At 45.1% G+C, this 27,788-nt stretch overlaps 1 protein-coding gene across 1 annotated transcript in view; it reads left to right on the forward strand.

Moving 5' to 3' along the window:
• Positions 1–9,795: 9,795 nt before the first annotated feature.
• WNT5B (Wnt family member 5B) overlaps positions 9,796–27,788 on the forward strand; it is a 61,288-nt gene continuing 43,295 nt past the window's right edge. The window contains exon 1 of the mRNA XM_068947406.1: positions 9,796–9,852. Within this exon, the coding sequence (XP_068803507.1) occupies positions 9,811–9,852 (42 nt within the window). The 5' untranslated portion in view covers positions 9,796–9,810. The remainder of the gene's footprint in view (positions 9,853–27,788) is intronic.

The following is a 27,788-nucleotide window of genomic DNA, read 5'->3' on the forward strand; positions in this document are numbered from 1 at the left end:
CCTTCTTCTTTAAAGAAATTAGCCAAGTATGTGAAGGGAAAAGCATGAGGTTCAACTGCCAATTCAGGGTAGGAGGCAGAGTTGGACAGGCAAGCTGGCCTCTTTCCAGCTGTGGATTTCCTGTGCTCCCAGGCTCCATCTCTCACTTGCATTTCTCTGCCCAGGAGTGTCAGAGAGAGATTCCTCCCTTTTGGAAATAAGTCCCTCCCTACCTTATTTTGTGACTTTAATATTAAGACACCTTCCCTCTTGGTACCTTTAAGCAGTCCCTGTAGCCTTTCCACTGTCTCTGTTGTAGTAAAGCTAAAATGGCCTTGCACGTGTTAATCAAGTCAGTTTAGAGAACGTTGAAGCTGAAAACAAGTTGAAGCCAGCTCCAAGTGCGGAGAAGTCTTCTCTCTCAGCCTCTTCCCTCCCAATCGCCAAGAATTCAGTCCAAAACCGGAACATTTGAAAGAGCTGGGTCTAAAAAGTTGAGTTTTCCTGTTCTTTTCGGATACTATGGTGTGTCCCAATCGTATTTTCAAGACTTTTTCCACAAACAAAACCAGAAAAATAGCCTTTCAAAGGAAAACTCATATTTCCATATAATTACAAGTCTCCAGGAGCTTGGACTCTTAGCAAGGGATCAAATATGGTGAAATTTTAAAAAAATAAATAAATCAGTAAATCTCAGTGCAGTCACCTTTGATGCTGTTTGTTCTTTCCTCTGGACTAGTGGGCCTCTGTGTTTCTAGGCTGCTTCAGATCTTGAGTCTTTTGTACTAAAGTTGTTGGGTTTGGGTTAAAGGCGCACAGGGAAACCAGTCTCTTTTGAAAACTGCATGATTGCTCATTTAAATGAATATAAACTGTTTCTATTCATAAGATCTTTTTTCTAATGGCTGATCAAAAGTTCAAGTAAAAACCATTTCATCATTTCAAAATTAATTGGGCACACACACAATAAGGGTTTCAGAGAGACTTTTAAACACAGTACTTTTAAAATCAGGATACGGACAGCCAAGGCATGTTGTCATTTCAGGCAGCACAGTCCGTGATTTGCTTCCATTTTTTACAGCGAAAGGGATGTAAGCTTGTTGGAAAAAGGAGTACAGACTTCATTAAAAGTGAAGGCAGCGCAGAGAAGAGTCGCAGCAATTGCTCCTGGACTGGAAAAATCCCTTCTAATGGGAGATCTAGGGAACGTGGACCTATGTTGCATTTCACAAAGGAAATTAAGAGGTAGCTTGATGTGATAGCTAAATGCTTTCAGCAGTAGAAAGTGTCTGGTAGTTAGACAGCATTTTAATTGAAGTAGAGAAATGCCTAACAAAACTCTGTGGCTGGGCATTTAAGCTATATACATTCACATTAGAAACAGGCAACGTTTTTAACAGCAGGGTGATTAACCATTGGAACAAACTACCAAAGGAAACGTTGGCTTCTCCAGCTCTTAAAATCTTCAAATAAAGACTGAATGTCTTTTTGGAAAATATGCTTTACCCAGGCATGAGTTATTGGGCTCACTGCAGAGATAACTGGATGAAACTGTATGTACAAAATTACAGAAGAGACCAGACCATGTGACCTGCTGTCCCCTTCCAAGCTTTGGCTTATGAATTTATGAAGCTTACGCAAATCTTTCTCCGCTATAAGTGCGGTAGAGCAACAGGGTCGTTGAAAGCAGATTGTCGCTTTTCAGCACAGCTGTTCCACAAAGTAGGGATGCTCTCATGTACCTTATAATTACACATGCTTTCTTCGCAAAAGCACTTTGCAAGCTGAGACTGATGTACATTGCAGGCTCTTCATATGTAGGGATCCTTCACTTGTCCTTGGAAGCTGTAAAACATGCCATGAAGTTTGATGGCTCGCAGCGAGACTGCAGACAGCTGGAGGAAAAGAGCACTGTATCCCCTTGAGTCCTCAGGGCCTGGAAGACTCCCGTTAGAATTTGGCTGAGACTGCAAGACTTTAACTTCTTGTTCTTTCAATAAGGGTCACAAGCGATTGCTAAACCTCTGCTTTTACTCCTTTTTTCCTCAGAAAGGTAGCTCAGCAGGGCCCTGAATGGCCACGCCAACACTGTCCCCTCCTTGGTTCTCTGTGGGTTTCCTTTGGCATCTTTCCTTTGCGCGCTGTCCCAGTTTTCCCTAAGTACGTTGCTCAAGACTGAGGCTCTCTTCAGACTGCAGTTTCATGCGTGCTTCTCCAGATGGCTTTCCCACCTTCCAGGGGCACTGTAGCACAGAGGTACTTGGAGCGAAAGACAGGAAAAATTGTCCACGTAGTCAGGCTCTCCCACACCTGCTCACCCCAGAAGATCCTATTTTGAAATGCCCTAGTCTGTGGTTTCAGCCCCCCAGCAGTTTTGTTGCAAGGTTCCCCCCTGGCAAGGCAGATGGTGAGAGCTGTGTGAACCCCGTCTCCTCCCCTTGGTATGTATGTTTACCTGTCTAAATTTAACTGCCCAGCCAGCTTCATCCCTCCTAAGCCGACCTGTTCTCTTGTGGCTAAGCTGTGGGTCTGGCTCGTGCTCCAGCGTTTCCTCACTGCTTTGGGCTCGTGGTTTGCTGCTCGTTCCCTCTCTCCAGCAAACGCTGGTTCTTTTGAGGCCCTGGGCAAGCCAATTTTCCCCGCTCATAGGTTTTACTTCTAAATCCAGCTGGGCAAAAAGGGACTTGACAGCCCTCAGGACTGGAGGGGCCCTTGTTCTCTCATCTCCTATTGCTCTTTCCTTCTCTGACTATTTACTGTGCAGTGGGCTTCAAGAAATCTCCTGATGGCCTGTTACGATCCACAGCAGTTTGTTCTCGCTGTGATTGTTCCCAAATGGAGACCAGGCAGCCTGAAGAGCACAGTGGCAGTCGCTACAGGGCCAGCGCTTCTTTCGGCTCCCGTCAGGACCCCAGAGGTAGGGTTGGTAGGTGCTCCCCAACATATACGTCTTCCTTATTTCACTTTGTTCAGAACTGGGTTTCCCAGATTTTCCTGTAGATCATTTGTTTGGAGACTTACTGGTGTGCACCTCAGCTTCAAAGGAATTAAAGAGAGGGAGAAGCAGAGAAGAGGAAGAGTTCATATTTCTCTTGGGCTGAACAGAATGAATTTCCTTTAACATAGAGTTGGAATTTGGTGCAGTAAATATGGCCCAACCTGGCAGCCTTATTCATCTAAATAAAAACGGCAGGATCAAACTATTAGTGTCCTGCATAACCCTGCAAGAGACCCCTAATTGATCTCTGCTTTTCCGGCCATGCCTGGTTGTCATGTAGTTAATGCCGTGGTCTACCACATGAGAGAAATGGTTTGAATCCTGGCCTCATTTGTCACTCTTTGAGCTAAGCCGGTGGCCTTGTATTTAATACTCTTGTGTTCAGAGGAAAGGTAATGAAGGCCAAGGTTTTCAGCAATGACTAGTGATTTGGGGTATCCAACTTGAAACACTGTCAAAGGTCTTGATATTTTCCAAGGTTCAGCTATTTCTGATGCTTGGGCAGTCTTAGGTAGTCTGGAATTGATTACCCAAAATGACTAGTTAGTTTTGAAAATCTTCATCTAAGGGTCTGGCGCGGAATTAGAAAAAACAAAATTAGAGAGAGTAATGCACTATGTAAGTCTCTTACAGGAATACTCCAATCTTCCTAGAGCGATAGACAATCAAGTTTACGGCCAGATACTATTGCAGATTTGCAAAAGGTTTAGTTTAATTTTTGCTGTTGTCTAACTCATAAAGAAAATTGTGAAGGGCATGATAGTTTTTCTTTTAGGGGGAAAAAAAAGGAGAGTGGCTTCTTATCTTTTTATATGTATACATACATGTGTGTATATAGGTATGTATCTACATATGTATGTATGTATCTCTGCAGTTTTAAGTCTTAGTTTGTTTGAAGGGCTTGGGAAAAATTTAAGTTTATTGTAAACTCTCACATCTTAACTGGAGATCAAGGAGATGTGGTTGTGTGGAGGTATTGTTTTTTCAGAATGATTTCAGTCATTAAGGGTAGAGCCTTAGCAAAAATCATACCAGTACGAGTATTTCAGGGGTCTCCCTAAACTTGTCTTCCTTTTCCAGTTGTTCCGTGTTCAGCTTCTTGGCTGTTTTGGTGTCATAGTTTCACTGTCTCCTGATTGTGGCAGCTCTGCTGTGTACAAGTTTGGGTTGTAAAGCAAATGACATGAGAATCTCCCTTGCTGAGCCATTAAAATCTTTCTGACCTTTATTATACATCAAAGAGTGGTGAGAGAAACACATAAGCCCAAATATGGCTTCATTGATAGAACATTTTTCAGAAAATATCCTTTTGCGACTGTTAGGCTCACTGCTCTCTGAGGTATGTTCCTAAGTACTCCAAAGTTGTCTCTCATCATAAAAATTTTATACTGTACAAAAGAAAGTGAAGTTTTTTTTCCCCTCTTCTTCTTACAGATAGAGCAACTCTAGGGATTTCCTTATTATATTCTGCAGCCCAGATTTGTTATAAACACTGTAAATATTGGACCTGGCAGAATTTCAGGGTTTTGTTTAGTAAGTATTTTGCCATTATCTTTTCTGTGTCGTGGTTGAGGATGTTTGAAATTTCCTTGGCTGTCATCACTTTCGATCCTGCCCGGCTTTGGATCCTAAAAACTTAACTAGAGTTTTGTGGTCCTGTATTAAGATGATGCAGCTATTCATGGGGTAGCCATTACTCCTCATGTTGTAGTGGAGGCTTCTGGTTTTGAGCCTAAATGCCAGTTCTTGCTCAAGGGCCTCATGTGTACAAAACAGATTTCTCAGTGACATCTGCAATCTTATGCGTGATTGCAGCTGTTATTCCACCTGCAGAGATTTCACAGTCTGCCATACAGGTAGAGTGGAGTTAGTGCTCACGTGAATTATGACCAATTACCTGTCACATTTTCCCCCTCCATTTTTATAGCTATTCCCCATTTCCACCTATTCTTAACAAGCTGCTTGGGAGTTTTGCCAAAGTGCAAAAAGAACTTTTATTATTTTTTTATTAATGACAAGAATTTTTCAGCTGGGTAAGTCTGGCAAGTGCAGCACTGTTTATGTTCAGTTTTTACTGTGGCTGCATACTGTGCTATTTTCCAAGGACTCCGCACAAAACGGAAAGACTAGAGAGCTGGTTATCTTCTCCAAAGTATTCTAAGATGATATAGGAGCAGTTCTGCATTTCTGAGTAACTAGCAATGAACTCCAATAGCATAAAAACTCATTGCACATAACAATCCAAGTTTTTGTCCAAAAGGCATGTAATGCATCTGTATTTGGTGCCATTTAGGTCAGACTTACATACCAGGGACGATCTACTCCAATCAATCTCTGTCGACTTGACTGTTTTCATAAGGTCTTCTCTATACTAGAGCTGTGCCAGCACAGTTCTCTAGCGTATCGCTTTTTTGCCCACAGAGTTGTAACACCTTGACAGAGAACAGGAATGCAATCAGCAAAAGCTCCTTCTGCTGGCACAGCAGAGGACACACTGGGAAGATCCCAGTCACCAAAACAGTGTTAACTGGGGTGTTGGGAGGCATGTGAATTTTTTATTCCACAAAATAACATAGTTACATGATCTAAACTTGATAGGCTAGACCAGGACCTTGGGTAGATGCAGGTAACACTTTTAAGTCAAGCATAAAACCAAGCTAAAAGCAATAGAAGAAGTGGTTTTATTTAGAGAGGGTTGAATTCGTTTGTGCCAGTTAAGCCTAACTTTAGCTCACTTATCTGTGGACAAGGCTCAGTTAGGAATTGTATTTTAAATACCTAATGATATGGCTCTGACAGTTCCTTGCCACTTTTGGTAGACCTGCATGAGAAGTGAGTTGGTGAACCTTGTGCTTCGTGTAAACGAGGAGAATCCTGAGCTGTGTGGCTCGCAGGCGACCAGCTGACGCTCAGGTCACTGCATGCCTCTGAGCTGTGGTGAACCGCTTTGCCTGTCACCTGCATGAAATCCTGCATTTCCATGGTGTAACAGGGAAGATTAACCCTTTCTTTCCCAGCTTGTCCAGTACCTCGTTATTCCTCCCGGTAAAAGAGGCTGCAATCTGCAGAGAGCCCAAAAGCTGTGTCCAAAGCCAGGAAAGGATCATCTAGCGGACCTGTGTGCAAGAGTGAGCACATGTGCGCCTGCCTCTAGGGTATGCTGGAGGGATGGGGGAGGAGGATATGGCCCCACGGAAACTGTGGCTCATTCACATCGTTGCGACAGGCGTGAGAGTGCCGGAGTGGGGCTACAGCTTTCTAAACTCAGCCCAGGATTGAAGGACCTCGAAAGTGACACCCCTTCCCAAGTTATGAACTGTCATCCAGAAGGTCTGTCAGCGTCGAAGGCACTGGTCTGGTGTAAAAAGCGGTGGAGTAGCTTCAACAAAGTCCTCTCCTGGTTTGGGTCTCAGGCAGATGTTGCTCTACTGAGTCACTGTTGTCACCAAAATCTCAGCCTAACTAAATTTAATTTTTCTCTTCAGCTCCTCTACCCAAATGGGCAGAAGCCTTTGGCTCTTGATGCCAGCAGCGTTAAATTCCTCACTTGATCCTGTCACTCTTTTCTTTGTAGTGCTTTCTCTCGATATATCTCAGCGTTGTTCTGAGTGGATCTTCCAGACTATCTTGTTGACTTGTAATTTGAGGTCCTACGTCTTCAGCCCTATGACTAGTCCTTCTAAACTGACTTGCTGTGCAGTTTTTATGTTGCGCAGACTTGCGTGTTCAGAGCGATTGTCCTGTTTGTCAGAAGCGGCAGACATTAGTTGTGCAGTTGCCTTTTCAGTCTAACTTTGTAACCCTATGTTTGTGATATATGGCTTTCTCTCTTTGCCTCCCACCCCGCCCCCCCCTTTCTGCAGTACAATCTGGTTGGTTATTTCTGCACAGGACAGAAATTGCTGCTAGCTGTATATCTGCTTAAAGGCATCTTTAGAAATTTTGTGGATTCCTAGAGTTTGAGTGAGGCTTTCTTTTGTGTCGTTCTGCAAAGAAATAATATTAAATACGTTACAAATGATTAGAGGTAATTTTATGTTTCCTGCGTCCCATTTGCGTTTTCAAGGTTTTGCAAAAGCAGACCTTTGGAAAGTAGTCCGTAGTCTACGATGCTGAATAAGAGATGTTGCTTTGGAGAGTGTATCTGGGGGTATCCTCAAACTCTACCTCTCATCTGTGTGCAGAACTGGATTTCTGTTTGTACAGGACTCATCTGAAATGGTGGACCCTTTCCTCTAAATTAAAATCTGTAACTATTCTGTAATATTTCACAGAATATAACATTTCTGAATAAGCCTGGGTGAAAGCATCCCAATTCCTGGACTTTATAAAGACTCTCCGGTTCCTGGTGTGTCCCCGGAGTGGACATGCCCACTGGGGACATGGATATACTTGGAGCAAATGCCCAGTCCTCAAACAGCAAAACAAACAAGCATGGAGCTGATAAAATAAAAAGGCTCTCATTGGAAAACATGGTTTGGTCTAAATTGAAATTTTCTGAAGAAAAACATATTTTTCCATGGTGGCATTTCAAAACTGAATGATTACTGTTTCCAACTGATATTTAGACTTAAATGTCACTTTAAGTTGAAACCTTAACCTGAAACGAGAGTTTAAATTTCACGTCAACATACTGAAATATCTTGTTTTGGATCAACATTTTATTTTGAGTGTTTTGTTTCTATCAACAATATCTTCTTTTCTTCCCCCCACATTTTCAAATCAAAAGTGTTTGGAATTGTTCATGGCATGAAATAGTATAATATTTTGACCTTTCATCCTTATTTGGGATGAAGGCAAATGGTGAAATCTCAGACCTTCTTGGGGAACAGAGATTCCATTCTCTGACCAGATCCACAAAAGTATATTTCCACTGGTTTTGCTGGCTGGCTACTCCAATACTTTGTGTGTGATGACTTGTAATTCAGTGCAGATTGACTCTGTGGCGTGTCCACATGGCTGGTCTGCAGAGGCTGAGGGCAGTTAATCTTTCTTACTCTGTGTTGTGCTTTCAAATTAATATCCAGATTTCTTTCCCAAGATAAATTTTCCTTCCTAACCAGTGTTTGGTAATGCACTGCACAGCTTCCTGATAAATATTCCATACACAAATTAGGACTCTGATGTTCCCTCAGTGTAGCTATGAAATTTCTCATATGAAATCAGGATGTTTTAAAATTTGAGGCAGCTTCTCTGTTGGCTATTGTTTACAGTTGTGCAAACTGCCATCTATCTTTCTGCTAAGAAGCTACTTTTTCCCCTTCCCACCATTGTCGGGAAGTTTTTCTTGCCAGGCTCTGTACACTGTGTCTCTGAAACAGTTTTATGGTGTTCCCCAGCAGCATGCTTTTCTAAAGTTGTTGCCTCAAAGCATAATCCAGAGAAAGTCTCTGAACCAAGAAATGTCTTTTTTTCTGTTTGGCTTTGAGGTGTTATCTTCACTCTTCCAAAATGCAGTTGGCTCCATCTACATCCCTAAGCTGTTTTGTTTGGAGCAAAGAGACCTCAGAAAATCAAGAGAGGCCACACACATAAACAACTGTGTGTGAAATCAATTAATCTAAAAGAGTAAGAGACATATTCTTGAAGGAGGAAAGACTAGTTCTCACAGAAACTTCCCTTGTGTATTGCATTGGTGGGACTGTTACAAACATTACGTCACTGGAACAATGATGAGGTAGGTGAATATTTTAAACTTTTTCTGCTAACATTGGCTAATATTTAAAGAAAGAACGGAGTTTGATAGTGTTTGAAAAGTCTTCTGCGAGTATTCTAACAAATGAATTTAATAGTAGAAATGCTCAAAATATTAACATGCTACAGCAAATGCTATTGATGGAACTTACATTTTGACATCATAACTTCAAATATTTGCATCATAACTTTGATTCCAGGAATTGCCCTGATCCATCCAAGGATAAGAAGCCATTTGTCACTCTTACATATTCAGTTATCAGACATTTTCAGCAATATGTTCACCAACAATCTACAGGACAGGAGTTACTCATAGGAGTTCTTATGAACAATTTTTGATCTTAAATTAGAGAAAATCTTATGTTGCTTTTAAAAAATCTGATAAGGCAAAGAGACAGATTTCCTCAAGTCGTATGTTATAAACTATTACTTGTCTCCGGAGCTGCATGACTGTGAAACTGGACTTCAATATTTAAGGATTTCTATACCCAGTTAACTCCTGGACTGTTGTCACGTATAGCCGGAGTGCTCAACTGTCTCCGCAGGAAGACAGTTTCTCATTTCTCAGCACATTGTGGTCCTTCGCTTTGGGATACCCAGCGGTCAGTGACTAAGAACGTATCCAGTTCCTCTGTGCACCACTTTAAATAATAGTCTCCTCTCTTGGCAGGCTGGCTGAGGGCAGAGCTAACACATTCTAGGAGAAAAAACTGAGTTCAGTCTTTCTTGGCTGAAGGAAGGCCATGGAAAGGAGGCCTCAAGAGAGCATTGTATGGAGGAAAGGAAAGGAAGGAAGGATTGGGAAGTCTGGGAGACAGCTACTCCACTCAAAATAACACCTTGAATTGTCACTGGAGAGGATGAAGCAGTGCAGCTCTGAGAAACCTTTTAGTCTTTTGTGCTTGTAGTGTTACTTAGACATTCAAATAATTTCACTGCCGTGAACCTTCCCTGGCCCTATCCTACCTACCATTTGAGGATGAGAAAAATAACAAGAGAAATTACTTTGCATTTTACACTGAGGTCTCCCTGAAGAATCACACTCTCTTTCATCCAATTCTGAACTGAAAGTTTCTCTTACGGAGTGAAAGGCTCCCAAAGGTAACAGAAAAAACCTCCATGTCAGGGAAAGCTAGAGGATGAGAGTCTTGACGGGATACTCCTGGTTATGCAACCCTAAGGTAAGTTTTTGTTCTGATTTCTTGTTTCATTTCTAGTATAGAAGAGATTATTTTCCACATTTGAAAAGAAGGAAAGTCCTTTGCATCGAAGATTTTAGTGTCCAATTTTTCTACTCGAGGCCAAGAGATTCTCAAAAATGGAAGCCAGGAAGATATCATTTGTTACTGTAGTGCAGGTGGAAGCCCTTCCTGAGAAGGCAAAGAGCCATCCCTGTAGCCTTTTGGGTGGAAGGGAATCACCAGGTACAACCTGGGGTTGCCAAATCCCAACAGGTTGGCAGAAGCTTCTGAGAAGCCACTGCCTTTTATCATTCTGATCACCTTTGTTTGTTTTATTTGATATCTCATTTGTTCGAGGCTGGCAGAGAAGGAGATCGCCTCTCAGGGCCCTCAGGGCAAAGCTTGGGCTTTCTGGAGCTCAGTTCTGTTTCCTCCCCTGCCACAGCCCCTGTGCTGACCCCAAGAGGCATCTCTCCAAGGAGGTGCCTGCTGAAATGCACAAAGTCATTTGCAGTTTAGCTGCCCAAATGCCCTTGAAATACATTTCCCTCAGGCACCTTTATAAACAACTGGTGTGCCTTTTTAGGCCTCTAAATATCTCTGTTAAACTAGCTCATGGTCGCTTGGTGTGTCTTAGCTTCACATCTATGAAAGGGAAATGATAACACGTTCATACTTCCCTGATGCTCATGTGGTCCTTATGCTGTTTCCTCTTGAACCAAGCCTGAGCAGGCGGTGTAAATGGTGTTCTCCTCCCCTACATTCCCATCTTGTGCTTGGATGGAAATACAGAGAATGCTTGACAGCATAGATAAATTAAACTGCTAATTTGCCAGACCTAATTACAGTTTTTAGATTTGCTGCCTGACCTGAAAATAAAACTCCTCTCGTGAAGTTTTCTTCTTTTGTTTTTGTTTTGTTTTAAACAAAGCAAGTAAACAGCAGCCACACTACTGAACATAAGACGATGAATTGCCCAGTTCAGCTTCCTAGATCCCTCCCTGGGTTCTGCTCAGCCGCTTGTGCCCCATGCTGCGCTTTGGGAGGGGCGTACCAAGCTAAATATATCTGCACTGTCTGTGAAATGCAGTATGGGGTACTGCGTCATTTGGTGGAGTTTACTTGGAAACTAAGGTGGGAAGCCAGCTTTTATTTTCAGCCTTGGGTCAGATGCATTGGTCAGTCATCTCACCCAGAGTTTTAGTGTCGATCAGGAGCTTGTCCTTGAAAAAGAGACATAAAGCCTGCTTTCTAAATAAGAAAACAAACTAATTAAAGCAACAAAATAACATTAGAGCAACCGTATTTTTCTTGTTCAACAACCAGATTTAAGATCCAAGAGCTTCTTTGGATAGATCACCTTAAAAAAACAACAAAAAAAAATCATAGCTCAAATATCATTGCTTATTGGGTAGAGGAGTTGGTGTGGTGCTCAAAATATATCAGAAAGAACTCCAGCTCTGGCAGCACACTGGCATCTGGAGTCCTTGGGTTTTTGATTATGTTGAGAGAGAAATGTGTACCTCCAAGAAATGCATAATGAACAGATGCAAGCGGGTAGCTAAAAAGGCTCTAAATTTGCATTTTCTAGGCCTGGCCTGATTTTTTGTACGTGTTCTGCTGTTGTTTCTGCTAGCACAGCGTGGACTAGAAAATGAATGGTATTTCCTCGCCCTGGCCCAGACATGCTAATGCAGCTTGATGCACACCTGAGCTAGCTCTGGTCTTTGCCTCACACAAGCAACAGCAGCATGGCAAATGTAGCTGCAGGGGCTACACAAATTTGCTGGGGACGCTCTGGGACTTCTCTGAGCTAGCCAAGACTTCTTGCCTGTGGTGCTGAATATATTTTTTCTCTCTTCTTCCTTATACCATTCTAAGTGAGAGGAGTGCTCGAGTCTCTGGCTATCTTACTAATACAGTAGCAAACAGTAAATAAACAGTTCACTGTAAGGCTTTGCATTTATCCAGTGGGACTGATGATGTGAAATAACTCCTGTCTTGTGTTTTACAGTGCCTAGCATACAGGCCTCTAAGTACTCCTGCAATGCATGCAACACATTGCAGACCAAAACCATATAGCTTTCTGTGCATAGAGCACCTGTCATCCTGGAGTCCCGATCTACAGCTAGGGATCCTAGAGCTCCATGACATACGTTTCATACTGATGACAATAAAATACTCCAGACTTCTCTAGGGATATTCAGTTGAGAGGAAGTGGGCTGGTACTGGGCTTTCTGGGGTTTATCCCTTGCTCTGTGATTGAGGTAGGTTTGAGTGGCTCCTTTCCTTCATAGACCTCACCTGAGCACTAATATCTGTGAGCAGTAGAGACTCCAGAGGATTACCATGACCATTTCTATCTTCCCAGGTGTAGCTTATCCTCTTTGTAACTTAGGAGCATTGAGAGGATAGATGAGAAATACTTTCCTTTAGCTTTCATTGCAGACTCTGTGTCTGTCTGGCTTCTTTGACTCTCCAGTGGTTCCTAGGAAGATGGTAAGTAAATGAACAATCTTAGCAGATGTTACTGCAGAAGTTTGATGGTTCTGTATCTCTTTTGATTTCCTATACTTTATTCCTTGGTGCTTTATGTTTCTGAAGTGAACCATTTGCTCCCTCTCCCCATCCAACAGTAACCCTGCCTCAGCCCTGAGGAATCAATATAACTGGCAGTTGGAATTGCCTTGTTTTGTCAGTGGGCTGGCAGGACTCAGGGAAGAGGATTTCCTAGCAAAGGTAGACAGAATTCACAAATAGCTGTCCTGCAACCACATGCTCTAGCTACTGCACTTAATAGTCATGGGTTTTACTCAACAGTTCCATGGAAAGTAAAACTGTCTGCATGGTATGCTAGACCAGGCACCTTCATTAGGAGAAGTTGTGCTGGATGGATAGCATGTCCCTCTCTAACCATCTCATACCACACAGAATACTAACTGAACCATAATCACATATGATTAACTATTCAAAAATAAATATTGCCCCTGCGTGAAGCAGTATTCCCTTTCCTCTTTTTCCCCTTAAGCCCTTCTCCCTCGCCCCCATTATCACTATCATCCGTGTCCTGGCTGGGCACATCAGCCATCTAGTAGAGTTGGGTAGATTGAAGCCTCAGTGTCTGTTTTTTTTAAGAAGTGTTTGTGGCTTTGCTTTGGATCCCAGCTGTGGAAGGGGAAATAGGTTGAGTCCGTCAATGTGCCTGCGCAGTGGACAGTGTTAACACTGGACTTTGAGGATAGTGAGTTGTTTTGTCCTGTCAGTAAAACTGCTGATGTTCAGGTTAGAGTTTCTGAGAGTGATTCCAGGAGCACTGAAGGATTTTGGTCAGTGTTTCAGGGTGTCAGTGCTGAGGCCAGGTGAGGCCTGTGGCCTAGGACTTGAGGTCAAGAAATGGACTGCACAGGGCAGCCTCTTGAGCTTTGGAGTTCCCAAACTGCAGGTTCCCTGTCTGGTCTGCTGAGGGACACAAGGTAGCGCAAGATGCAGTGGGCAGGAAAAACTCTGATCTGCACTTCTCCACTTGTTCTGACCCCTGCTGCAAATGTGAACGTAAAGCCGTGGATAGATGCTGGCAACCCTCACGTTTCCTTCAGTTTGTGCCCGGGCTTCGCGTTTCTGTGGCTTTGAGAGAACGGCTGACGGGTTTGGGGTTGCAGTTTTAGGGAGCAGTCCAGTCTTACAGCAGCACTCACGCCATGAAGGCGAGAGTAACCATGAGCTTCCACTCAGTGTGTGGATGTTTAGTGGGAGGGGATGTGGAAGGGGGCAAAAAGGGAAAAGCAAACTTGGGACTGGTAAAGGCAGGTATAAAAGAGGAAATGAAGAAGGAGGGGGAAGTGTGCTGACTCGGCAGGGATGTGGCGCAAGAGAAGGGTGCAGGTTTGATGTTGCCTCTCCCAGCATTTACGCTGCACTGGTGTGTTACGGTAGTGACCCCAGCATAAGTTCCCACATAACTGATGGGAAAATGTGTGTGCATGGAAGGAAATGGGGAAGGAGGGAATGTGTTAACACAAAAGATCAACCCCGCTGCTGTGAGCTCCTCTCTGTTGGCAACTGTTTCCTCTTCTGCATTTTCTTACCTTTACTCACCTGAGGGCTGTCATCTCCTAAATGAAACCTGGGCTCTGCTCATACTCTGTGTAGGGAAGCCTGTTTTAAAAAAAAAAAAAAAAAAAAAAAAACATAGCTGCAAATGACAGAGTAGGAGATAACCAGGGTTATCCAGGAACAATAAAATAGGGCATTGTGTTTTATGGGAGAAACTGTCTTTCTCATGGGGTCTAAAACTTTGTGCCTGACCATTGCAGGTCTCCGGACCCTAATGCTAATCCTTCCCATGTTTTACTGTGCAATAAATAATGTAAACCCGATTATAATTCCTTCTGTAATGTCAGTCAATCTATTTTTCACTTCCTAAACTAGTATGCTATGGTCTTGTGTCCTGTTGAGCCACTGCTTTGTCTCACTCCAGCAGTCCTGCCTTAACAGCTTAACTGGTTTGCTGAGTGGTTTGGAGCCTTTTGATGGAAGGTGCTATTTAATTATCAATGGTGTTATGTTCCCAGAGTTCACTACATGAAAGCAAAATACCGGCAGTCTGTAATTAATCTAAGCTAATGTGCCACTGTTTACACTCCATCTCCGAAACCAGACAGATGTAAGAAGACACCCAGCTTTCATCTGGGATCCTCCCAGGTTATTTCTGAGCTATCTTTGGAGAACTGTAGTGAACAAATCTACCCACGCCACAAGTCCCTCAGAAATGAGTACCTTCAACTTTTCTAAGGAATGAGTGGGAGACTTTGTTACTTATTTCCTAGCAGGGAACAGAGTTAATGCCTTTTCATTTGCTTTACCATAGCTGACATTGGCTGGCATTGAACTGGAGGACATAACTTCTCCAGTACTAATGAATTTTGCAGTATGAAAAAGTCTGATGTAGTAAATGTTGCTTCCTCCCCTGCTGCCTGAACTGTAGATGAATAGAAGGCTGCTGTACGTGGGGATGTGCTGGATGGGTTTGGTTGAAAGACTAGTGATTCTCTGCCAGCCTGGGACTCTGGTCTTAAAAGTAAATTATCATATGTTCATTTCTGGTCACTCTGCTAGAAATATTTAGCAGAAAAAGTTGATGAAAATGCTTAGAGCAGTAGAGAGCCTGAAGAGATTTTGCATCCATAGTTTAGAGTGAAGGGTAGTAAAAAGTAACATGACAGAAGTATATAAACTTGGAAGTACAGAGAAGTAAACCAGGCATTCCTGTGTATACTTTTACATAATGCAAGGATTTCAATGAAATTGAAATAAAACATCTGACATAGGTGAAACTTATTTTTTCATACAACACATAAATAATTGAGACTAAGAATTTAATAGAATTCAGAAAGCATTAGACACTTACATGGACAGAGATACTACAGTTTATGAATTTTAGTCTAGCTGTTTTAAAAGGTATCAGGCCTCCTGTTTCTGGATATTCTTCCAGCTGAAACTGGTGAAATGCCCTTTCTGGCCCCAAGAACATACAATCCCTTCCTTTGAAGCATCTGGCAGTGGACGCTAGCATAGAGGAGTCATTGCCCAAGCCTTGCATTCCCAAATGTCTCTGCATCAAATGATCAGTATAAACCTAGCTGGAATTACAGATGACCAAAAAGTTCCTAATCGCCTGAAAGCTGATTTGTGGCATATGAGGATATTGCCATCCCAGACTATAGATCCAATGACAGTTGTCCACCTTGTCAAACCACCGATTCAGTTGGCTTACTTACCTCTTTGCTAGTCATCTCAGTGTTGTACTGTGTAGGTGACCTCTTCAGGTCTGAGGCGCAACAGGGAACATTACAACATCAAAGCCTATACAGGTCCTGCCCGCTCGAGAAACAATGCATTTTAGGTGTTACATCAGCGTCTTTTATGAGCAGTGTGTTTCACTTAGACTGAAATGAACTGTGAGCAGCTTCGAAGGGCTTCTCTGGATTTAACCTTTTCTTGTTAGGAGTATGTCTTTGGGTTCTGCCTGTTTTTAATGAGCAGTAATTTATACTGCTGCAGATGTGCAGGTGCAGAATGGTTCTCCCTCTGCCACTGCACTGGACACCAGGATGCTGGAGCTTTCTGGGGATGCCTGTAACAGGGTTTGGCCTCCCTTCTTCCCCCATCCCAGCCTTCTGTCAGTTTAGCCTGATAGCATCTCTGACCTGGAGGGAAGAAAGCTTTGTTGTATCCAGCAGAGGGTGCTAATTAGCAGATATCCCGAGTAATCGGGTACTGCTGGTACCTCTGCACTGTCTAGTTCTCCTGCTGTGGAGCCCCAGTTTTTGGTGGCTGTGCCCACACTAGCAAGTAGAGCAGGCCAGTAGGAGTGGATCTGGAAGATGAAACAGTTGATGCTGAAGACCTGGCATCCATGCTATAGCATTTTGGGGTGGAGGCTCATTATTTTGGACTAGCTCTTTTTTGGTCCCGTGAACTCGGTGTCCGTTTGTAGATGGAGTGTAGATGATGTGTCCTCCTTGAGTACATTTTCGTGTTTAGTTTCACTGAAGGTGAATCCAGTTCATGAACTCCCAGACTGCTCCAAGCTGCAAAACCAAAGCATGGGTAGTGGGACCAATCAGGAGATTTGCTTCAAAAGTGAATCCTGATTTGAACTAAAATACGAGCGTGCCCATGACTGTCTGGTTGTCAGTTACTGTCAGATCTGCTATCGAGTCCCCGTCACCCATGTCAAACTGATCATTTTTAAAATGCAGGTGACTGCAGATACTCCATCTGCTGTCCATTCAAGGCAGTTTGCAGCCCCCGAGTTTTGAATCAAGTCATGCCTGAACCGAACCTAAACTCTCTAAGTGCATCTCAGTCAATGCTTCCAAGTTTGATCTGATTTTTTTTCTTCTGTCCGAGCCACAAGTTACAATGCAAAACTGTAACTTGGTCCCAGCTGTGCTCTGAAGGGTCACAAACCTTTCAATGAACCTGGGCTGAGTCTGTGCCAAATCCCAGAACCAGGTGTATTTTTCATGTGTTTTTAGGACTGTGTGTTGTAAATGTCACATGGCTCTGAAATTTAGCCCATGGAGCAAATGTAGCATGTGATCACAGCACTGGGATTAGGGAAGAAGAGGAGGAATTTTTTTCAGATAATTATAGGCAGCTGATTTGCCTGTAGGAAAAAACAAAATCCTGCTAATGCTCAGCACCTTGGGAGTACTTACTGTAGTTCAGGTATCACTGAACTTCTGTGCATCAAAGGGGGAAATATCTCTCTGGTATATAATCTAAGGTACTCCTGGATTAGAGAAAGATCATAGGTCACAATTATATCAGATGCAGAAAACTTCACTGCTATCTTCAGAAATCTCTCTAATTTTCCCTAATGTCCTTTCTGCTGAAAAATTCCAGAATGTTTAACAAACGTACATAGTTAATAGTACTATCTTGCATGAGTCATCATTATACTGATCTCTCTTACATGGAGCTTTTCATCAGTAGCCCTCAAAACCTTTTAAAGAAGAGATTTTTCTTGCTATTCGTTTTACAGATGGGGAAACAAAGTGGAGATGAGGACATGCTTAAGGTTATGCAGCCAACCGAAGGTAGGGTTGGCAATGAAAGTTAAGGTTTTTTGGTTCTGTGCTCTACTAGAACTGCTTCTCCAACCACTGAAGAGTGCTTAGGTCTGGATAAAACACAGCAGCCATTGAAACAATTCAGGACAGAAAGTGGAAGAAGTCAGAATGTAATTACGCACATAGGAGTGGTCACATAGCCAAATGCCAATGTTTGTGTAAAGTGACATGTTGTCTTTAATAACCACAAGTGTGGTCAGGCACCCATTTATTTCCTCTGAAAGACAACATGTTGAGCAGGTCAGCACCCTCCGGCATTATGCCGAAACACTGGGTCAGTGTTGACTCAGAGGAGAGTTCCACTGACTAAGTCACCCACATCGCTTCCTGAAGGACCCTGGGTTTTCCTTGGAGTATTGACTAGACCCAGCATTGCCGTGCTGGAGAGACCGGATGAGATCATGACCTGAAGTGGTCTGGCTGCAGTCAAACATAAGGAGATATTGAAAAAACACTTATTGTAAGAGCTAGATGGGTATTGAGCTTTCTGGGGATTTTTTTTTTTTTTGAATGATTTTTGTCTTGAATTACGGATCTTCAGGAAAATAAAAATAAAAAAAAAAAACAAAAAACCCCTTCTTTAACTAACTTAGTAATAATAGCATGGTTTTAAAAGTACTTGTTTAGCCAGTGCTGACTATATGCTTACACAGCTACCTCTGGCCTGGGAAAGATCGAAACCACAATGGCTAAGTATAGAGGCCTCTAAAATATCTTCATATATACAGTGCCTGAATACACAAACAGAACCAGTCTCTCTTCTGTCTACAGGAGCAATATTTTCCATAGGATTTGTATTGACAGAGATTTCCCCCTGGAGTTATGCTTATTTATTAAAATAAAAATGAACCCCCTGTGCTGAACCCCATTTCACAGCCACCTTCAACCTGATATAAGAAACATAATCTCGTCCTGAATAAAAGTAGGCACCTTTTCTTTCTGTGGTGGAGTAGGCTCCTGACTAGGGATTATTTGAAAAAAAAAAAAAAAAAAAAAAAAGGGGTGGGGTGGGGTGGAAGGTATGGGGGGACTATTGCCAGGGTTTCCAGCCCTGGCTCCTGAGAACAGCTAGTGCATGAAGTGGAGAAATTCTCCCTTCCTTGAAGCATGGTGGGGTCCATGTACTAAGGAAGCAGCCAGAGCCATACTGGATGCTGGGTACGGTGAAATTCATTTGCCTCTGTAAAGAAAGCACATCTGTATGCGATGTGGAGCTTGCTGCTGAGATGAACTCCTGTTTGCATTTGGTACTTTGCAGTCTGTTTTCTGGAGTGCAATGCCATGTCTCTTTTGCAGCCTGACCCTTGACTTCTCTGTATGGCTCCCTTTAAGTCTTTGACTTAAACTGCCGCAGTTGCTTTTGGGCAGTTGTGGGCAAAGCAGTTTTCTGTTCTTCCTCTGTGAGTGTTATACCTCAAATATGTTCCTGCTGATTCCCAGCTGTGGGTTAGTTTTATACTGACACAACATATTCTTGTGTAAATGACAGATTTGTCTGAACTGGGGTTAGCGCTACTCGGTTTGCACGTAGCTGTAGGCAGTGCATGACATTGTTCTGGTGGGAGTGACGTCCTGTCCAAGTCAGGAGGTGGTAGGAGTGGCACACTGAACGTCTGCCCAAATTATGTGCTCCAGGGAGCAACACCTGGCTTATGAGACGTGCAGATGTTGCGTAGGTCTGTCCTCAGATGCTTGTAGATTCGTCTATCATTTCGACCGTGATTATCTTTCTGGCTCAGGATTGCTTGCTAGCATACTAGCAGTCCTGGAAAGCCCCCAGCTTTCATAATAATAAGAACTTGTCCTTCCTTTTTGGATAAAGCTGCTTCTTTAAATGTTTGTAACAATGTGCAGCTGAATATATAGGCAGTTCTTTCAACACAGAACCACTGTCAGACATAATTTGTCTGCAGTTACTGGACCCAAGCTGCATTTTTAAGTATTTATTTCTACAAGGACCATTCTTCAGGGAATGGGAATGGAAAGGAACAGAAATGAACATGCTCTAGGACCTCCTCTAGTGTTGTCTGCAGGCTCTGACAGCTTTTCTGTGCTATGTCCTAAGCACGGCAGTATCAGTGCTTATATTCTAGACTTCTTTGACTTCCATCCAAAGGTCTCAAGTGTTTTATGAATTTCCATTAATTAGCTTTTCAGTTCTCATAGATATATATTAAATTGAGAGCAGCTGAGACGCAGAAGGGTGGTAGAACTTGCCTACAGTCATACAGTAAGCTAGGAACAGAATCCACTCTGTTACCTTTCCTCAAAGGTACTAGCCACCAGAAGCTCCCATGGCACTCTGGGATTTCTGAATGCTTAGTGGTGTGTGTGGTGTGGGGTTCTTTTTTTTGTTGGTGTGGATTTTTTTTTTTGTTACAAAATCAAGTCGTACGCATTTACTTCATCTCACTGCCACTGATGCCCATTGTGTGGCATAGCTACAGATGAGGGCAATACGACGTGTAGATTTTTCCCTCTGTTTGTGATTGTGGGGCATCCTATCCTCGTGACAGAATTGACAAGAGCTGATAAAGTTCAGAGATCTGTAATGCTCATGTTAGGACAGTTTTGTGCAGTGTATAGCTGAAACAGGAACGGTCCTAATTGTCACCTTGTCGGTCTCCTCTTCTCCCTTAAATCATAGAGTTGCACTAGAAAAATAAGATCCTTCTACTTTATGCAACTGTATATGAAATGCGGGTCATCTTCAGTTGTAGTGAATTGAGCATATCCCACTCGTCACCATTGGTGGCCCTTGTGTAGGGGACAGAAATATGGTCCCTGTTGATTCCTGTAGAGAGCACTGCTGACAGATCAGCCAGGATGCAGTATGAGAGAAGATAAGGGAGTGGGGCTTCCAGGAGTCTAAAAAAGAAAGCAGTGGGAATGCTGGGGCAGAGGAGGAATATCGAGTTATCTCCATGACTTGGGGATCTTGGGAACAAATCACAAGTGGCGAGTAATTAATCTCTATAATGTCCCTATGAGCAAGTCACTTTAAAACATTGGGATTCTGGATTCAAATCTTGCTGGTCACAAACGTTTGGGAGGATCATAATAGTTTCCAGACATGTTTGTCATACGTCTAAAAATCCACTAGTATAATACAGCGTGATAGCTGCATTATAGTTAGGCTTTTTCCAAGAAAAGTCCAGCACAGAAGTGGAGCTGAAGCATGTTACCTTTGAGGTGCATCTGCAGAGAGTTGAATAAGAGGGCTGAAGGGAAAGGAGTTGTGTTCAGGGCTGTAAGAGGTTGCCCTAGACAGGACAGTAATTAACTGTTTTCCATTGCCGCTTGTGGAAAGCAGAAAAAATATGCTTAATTGGCATCCAAAAAAAAAGGATTCAGGTTGGATTGGTAGAAAAAGTATTACAAGTACACTGGAACTGGTTAAGCAGGGGAGCTGTAGGCTATGCCTTTGTTGGAGAATTTTAGGAATGAGTAAGATAAACCTTTGTCAGGAACGATCTAAGTATACTTGATCCTGCCACAGTGCAGAATGTTGGACAGTGATCTCTGGAAGTCCCCCGTGTTTCAAGGTTACTGTAACTAGGGCCTTTCAAGGTTACCCATGGATAGCAGGCTACGTATAAATAGAAAGATGAGGAACTCCATGGGTGAAGATTGCCTGCAGTGCTTTGGAACGACAGGCCAGGTGAAACAGTAAGTTGTCAGGAACCAGTAAAGGATGGCTCTCCTGTGGAGTTACGCCTGGTGTATAGTTTATTAGGGTGAAAAACATGGAATTGGAGCTGACTCTTCATCTAACCTTCCATTTCTAGTACATGAGTGAATTATACAGGTCCCACACTGCACTACAAGTGAGTGGTGATTCTGGGTCCCTTGTTGTTGGATATTGAAGCTCTCAAGCCATCTGGAAGAGCAGGCTTGCCCGTCCTCTGAAAGTTGGGCCGTACAGAGTGTCTTAAAGAACATCAGCCCTAAAGAGCAATTTTGAAAATGCTTGGCCATTAGTCCTTTTATCTCACCAGCTTAAAACTCCTCTTGACCAAAACAGTGTCCTGGTATTACAGATGGAGAGAATGATGTAGAGAGAGGTAAAAGACCTGATCCCCTTCCCACCCCCCCCCCCAAAAAAAAAAAAAAACCCCACAACCAAATGACATTTAGGCAGTATTTAAAATTGCAAAATCAGAACCCCCAGCTTAGACACCACCTAGCTCCTGGGGGCATCTAAATTCCAGAAATGCCTCATTTGCCTTTGTGTTCATTTGTCTTTTTTATTTAACACCCCTCGGGTGCTGAGTGTTGTACTTAACGTGCCTGCCCAACACTGCTGGAGTCTGATCATGATCCAGAAACAAAGCATCCTGGCCCCTCGGCCTCCTGAGGCATTTTCAAAGTGCACCTAGCACACACGGACATGATAAGATCCAAAACACTGTGACAGCTGCCACTTTCTTTTAAAACATCTTCTTATATAGCAACCAAATGGTTGGGATGCTCAGGGCTCAAAGAACTGCTTCTGTGTTTTATCCAACAGCTGCTTTATGCACCATACGGAAAGTTTCCAGAAGTAGAGACAGGCCCTGAGATCAAATGCTGATAGTCCATAGTCATTCCTTTCCTTGTGCACTCTTCATGTTGCAGTGAATCTTGAATAATCATCTGCACAATCACATGGCTTAGGTGGGAGTAGTAAAGAGTGGCCCTTGCCTGAGGGCTGATGGTTAGCCCCTCCTCACGGAGGGGAGAGGTGTAGGTTTGAAGTGCCACAAAGAGAGGAAGGAATTAAAGTAGGTCTCCTGCTTCCTCAGGCTACTGTTTAAAAGTAGGGCAGACCGCTGCTTTCTCCAGGTAGGGCTTGCTTGTTTGTTCGCAGCTCTTTGACAGCAGAGGTGAAGCATTCTACTTTTGGGGACCTGGATCATGTGTGAGTCTGAGCAGGATACCTAGCTCCTCAGGCAGGGGAGCCAGTGCTCCCCCACCTGCAGCATTTCTCTTTTAGCTGTCACACGCCAAGCGTGCTGACAAGAGGTGGCTCTGTGCCTAGCAAGGAGTTGTTTTGGAGCCTCTGAGGTGTCAAACTCTTCCCAGAGACTGTGAAAGCACTGGGGACCTTAACCCTGGTTTCCGCCCTTGGAGCAAGAGTCTTAAAAGCTGGGTGTTGCAGTGCATGTCTTAGGTGCCAAGTCTTTTTTGGAACTTGCTCTAAGTGACTTGTGCAAGGCCTCCTCCATAATAGGTTTGCAGAGCCAAAGCCCAACCTTACGGCCTATCCAGTGGACTATATCCAAGCTTATACTTTGTTTTTTCAGTTCAGTGAGGCTCCCAGGACTGGATTCAGTTGCTTTTTCTTGAGCTATTACTAATAAACTTCCAGTATGCAGTGCTGCTTCTGTGAAGAAGCTTTTCTGTTGGCCGCACAGTGCTGGCGTGGGACTTCTCTAACCTGAAGCCTGGAGCCTGCCATGTAGGACAGAGAGGAGTCTTGCAGCTGAGATGAGTGGTGGTTTCTCTGGATCCAGCTGCAGTGGTTTAGGTTTCTGGCTGAGTCTGTCTGAAAGCGGCACAGAGCAAAACACAAAGAGAGGGAGGATCGTAAGTACCCCCCATTCTCTCCTGATAATCCCTTAAAAAATAATTGCAGGCCTAAACCTCTGGCCTCCAGCAAATTTTCCACTCGATTAGAGGCTTTTGTGAAGCTGGGGAAAGGGACACGCAGACTTGCACATTGTGCCGCTGCCCGAAACTTCCAGCTGGGATTTTTTCCATCAAAAGGGGATTTTAGTAAAACCATTATAAGGGGCTTAGTCACAGAAAAGCAGTTGAGCTGAGACAGGGGTAGATTAGCTTTAACATGCTTGTTTTTGGCACTAGGGACAGGGGTGGAAGTTACACCCAGGCGCTCACATGCAGCCTCCCTCTGTCTGTCTGAGTTCCTGGCAGGTGTGTGAGGGAGATGTCATCCCTGCGCGCTGTGTGTGGAAATGTCTGTGATAAGAGGAAGGGAATGGATAGCCCAAACACAAGTTCTCACACTGCGGTCTGCCTCTCCAAAGCAAAAGTCACTGCCATCTGATCAGAGTCTGGTGTGGTCTGGGTAAGTTTGCTAACGGACAGGTGCCTCTCCAGAAGGAAAATCATGATGGGCAGTACCGTTTGCAATCTTAAGGACCATGTCCTGACTGTGCCTTTGATCCATGTGGGTGGCCCCTGTGAATCACTCCTGAGACAGTAGCCGTGAGGATGGAGATGGCCAGAGCAGCTGGTACTGTTGCAATCTGAGCTGTACCTGTTTTTGCGACTAGACATCAGCCTTCTGGACTATCAAGGCACCGCTTTTTGTCAGCTCTGCGTTTGTTTTGTGAAACTCCCTGTTGCTTGAAATGAAAGCTGCAATGGCTGAAGAATGTGAAGAACACTTTGTCAGAGAGGTTCCTGTTTTTGGGATCTCTCCTACAACCCACGCTCATGCATCCAAGCTTCTGGTGGCCCTGGGTGGCAGAGCCTGGTATGAGAATAATAAATAGGAAGAAGTCCTGTACACTCAGCGTTTCTCTGTCCTGATCCTTCCTCTCAAGTGTTACATTAGGCTGGAAAACTCATTTCTGTTTTTCTTCCTAGCCAAGTAGTGCAGGCTGGCAGAACTCGGGATTGGGTAAGGAGGTGGACGCTAGACACTGTTCTGCCACCGATCTGTTGTATAACCTTAGTCAGGTTGCTTCCACCTCTTTTTCTGCATTAGGGATGATTCTTCCCTCTCTGATGTCTGAGCATGTAAGAACTAATTATTAATTCTAGTAAATTACTGGGTATATCTGCTTCTGACAAAGGTGCTAACATTGTATCTCTAGCAGCAGTGTTAGAAGTGTAAAAAAAAAAAAAAAAAAAAAACCCAAAACCTAGGTTCAAAAAAGGACATGCACACATGCACATATAGTCCTAGATTCCTTAATCGTTAGGGGGTATCTTACAGAGTAACTGCCAACAACATAGCAAAGCCCAGCAAACAAAACTGACCTAAAATAATCCAAGTATTAATTTAAGTGTAATCCTGCTCTGCTGCTATTTTCACACTTGCACACTTTTCAAAAAACCCAAGAAAATAATTTCTCCATGTCAAGCTAGAAATGTCAGAAGCTTTGGGCTATCCACGACTAGGCTTTATGTAAAAGTGCTAAATCTAGACTCAGTAAAGAGCCTTACTAGTTGTCTTATCTGTACCAAAGAGTGCCTAGCGTGTCCTTTTCCCTACTCAGACTGTGGCAGGGAAGAGTATGGAGAGAGGTGGTGCTGTTTCTGAGCTGTTTGGGGCTTTTCAAGTCAAAACAGATTTTTTTTTTTTTCTTGAGGCCCACAGACAGTTCAGGCCCTGAAACACAAGTCTCGTACACAATGATGAGATGTGGTGTTTACTCATCAGACAGCTATTTTCTGTGCACCAACTTTGTTTCCACTTTGCTTTTAGGTGCGAACCTGTAGAGGTCTTGTCCGCCCTCAGAGAGAGCGCAGGGGCGTGCTTGAATGAACCAGCAGGGAAGGAAGTACTGATGGTGACGCAGCTCCCCGCGGTCTCTTGCACAAGCTGGCGTATCGGGGTGAAGACTGCGTTATCTGTCTGGGAGGGAAATCTAGTTTTCAGTAGCAGGCAAGCAGAGGAGACTCCAACCTCAAGCTCTGTTAAGTCATGGACGGCTTCAGTCGCCCCTCTCGCTCTGCGTTCATCGTAACAAGCTTGACCTTTGTGGTCTTTGCTTAAGCAACGAGCTGCCAGGCAGGTGGCAGGGAACCGCAGCGGGTGTCTGAAGGCCGGCGGTGGTGGCAGGGCCGCGCTGGCCACCTGCAAGCGGGCAGGAGAAGGGCGCAGGGCGCGGCGGCAGGCCTCGGCACAGCGGGCCGGCCTCGACCTCCTCGCAGGCGGTCTCGCCGAGGGCGTTTTTTTAGTTAACGCCGCCCGGTCTGAGCACCGTTTGCGCCAGCTCTGGGGGCAGGTTCGCCCGCGGGGCGCCCCAGGCCGGCGCCGGCCGCCGCCGAGGGCCACGCGTGTCCGTGCCCTCCACCTCCTCCGTGCCGCTTGCCCTCTCCTTTCCCCCGCGCCCGGCCGCTGTCCTTGCGGGGGCTGCGGGCGGCTCCCGGCACCGCCGAGCGGCAACGGCAGCGGGGCGGCGCCCGCTCGTCCGTTAACACGCGGCGGCGGCCGTTAAACGGCCCGGGCGCCTCTCTCCGCGGCGGCGGCGGGGCCCCAGCGGGCCGGGCTGGGCTGAGCCGGGCCGGGCCGGGCCGGGCGGCGGCACTCGGCGGGCAATGCTGCCGCCTGGCGGGGCGGCGCCGCGCCTGCAGGCGCCGGGGGGGAAGGGGTGCCACGGGCAGCCCCGCCGGCGGCCGCGGCGCCTCCGCTGCCCGCCCTGGGATGGGGGGCGCCGCCGCCGCCGGCGGGGGGCTCGGCGGTGGGGAAGAGGGGCGGTGGCCGAGCTCGGTCACGCCAGCGCCCGAGACGCTGCCTGGGTGGCAGGGTCTCTTATTAATGACCGTCTTTACTGTGGCTTTGTCCCCGCCTGCGCTGCTAGGGGTTTGCCAGGCGAGCGGCCCGAGGGGCTGGGAACGCTGGGGCCGAGCGGCCGAGGACATCGCTCGAGCCGCGCCGCGAGGCCGGAGACGGGGAGCTGGTGCCCCTGTGGGGCCCTGCGAGGCCTCCCCGCTGGAGGAGTGGGTCGCTTTGAGGGATGGGTGCCCTTCAGTCGGGTGCTGGGAGCGCCACCGTAGCCACGGTGGGAGGAGACGGCGGCAGGGGTTTATCGCTGCCGAGCCCTAGGCCTTTTTCGTTCCCCGGACCCGGAGGGAGACCGCTGGCTACGCGGCTGTCATCGGCGCGCCCGGGCAGCGCTACGCGCCTTGGGCGCACGGCAGCCGGCCTGCTGGAGTTAACCCAGGCGTTGTGAAGTCTGGATGGACGTGTTGTATGGGTGGACGGTGGGGAAGGAAAGGAAGAGGATGAACCTCGGGCAGGATTTTTTTTTTTTTTTTAAGGTCAAGGGACCATTGTTTTATCTTCAGATCACTAAACTGTGCCTGGAGATGGAAGAATCGAGGGAAGGGAAATGACTAGGAACTGCCCCTTTCTAGATCTGAGCATATTCGGTCCTGCAGCCAAGTAGGAGTTTATGTCTCTATAACCCTCTCATGTGAAAATACTTGCTCAGGGCATGTGTCTAGTCCCCAGTATTAAACTTCTGACACCGTCTCCAAAACACACCCCTGGTTTTAGGAAATATTTGAAGAAAATCCTGTTTCCATTCATCTTCCTGTCATAAGGACAGGTCAGAGACAGATTTTTTTTTGAAATCTTCACAGTGCTATTTCAGGTTGGACTGGCATTTAGCTAATGCATTTGGTAGATTTAATTAAAGGAGGGGGAAAGCACTTGTGTCACTGCCAAACGTGGCTGGAATCTAAGTTCTGGCATAGGAGCCTGACAAACCCTCTCCAGCTCTTTATTTCATGCAGCTTAGGGCTGGGGAATTCAGCGGGAAGGACTCTATGGCTGGCCACGGCAGGGAGCATTATGCAACCGAGCCAGCAGCTTTGGCGTGGTGCCTAGCTGACGTCCTTAGGGGTCCTCAAATACTGCCTGAACCACCCAGTTGAGTTTATCGATTATCTTTTCTCCACAGAAGGCACTATGAAAGAGCTGCTGGCTAAAAGAGTGGGATTTAAGGTAGGAACAGGAGAGGGAAAAACAAAGGCGTACCCTGTGCTAGAACGAACCCTCATGTAGTGAGGCTGCCAGATCTAAGGGACAACTACCTCTGAGCTGTTAAGGGTAGCTTGTGTTAACTTCTAGTTTCAGTTCCAAAAACTTTGGGTGTCTTGGCCACCCAGCTCTCGCTTTAACTCTTCCCTAACTGCTGAAGAGCAGGTTCAATAGTAAGTTATATAATATTCTGCGCGGACCATCTCTTGTCCTAACACAGACCCCAGTCAGTTTGCCTGAAACTGATCCCGAGACCCCAGTTATTTATTAACGGGGAAACTGAAGCCCCTGGAATTGCCACAGCAAACAGCTTCAGCAGAACCAGCAAAGTGGGGTGAGATGGTATAAAAATGCGTAAGTCTTTCATGCTTAACCCTGGGTAGCACAGACCTCCCATGTGCTAATCCAGGGCAGTAGGACCCAGGTGGAGCCTCCTCCTTCCCCCCATCTCCCCCTTCCACAAATGTGGTCTTAGAGGACCAGGGAGAGGAGCCAGCCACAGGCTCCAGCCAGGGGAGCAGCTGCTACAGCAGACCAGGGACCCTCGCACACTCAGCGACATCGCTGCAGCTTGTGAG

Source organism: Struthio camelus, chromosome 1 (assembly GCF_040807025.1).
Source record: "Struthio camelus isolate bStrCam1 chromosome 1, bStrCam1.hap1, whole genome shotgun sequence".
In the NCBI taxonomy this organism is placed as follows: Eukaryota; Metazoa; Chordata; class Aves; order Struthioniformes; family Struthionidae; genus Struthio; species Struthio camelus.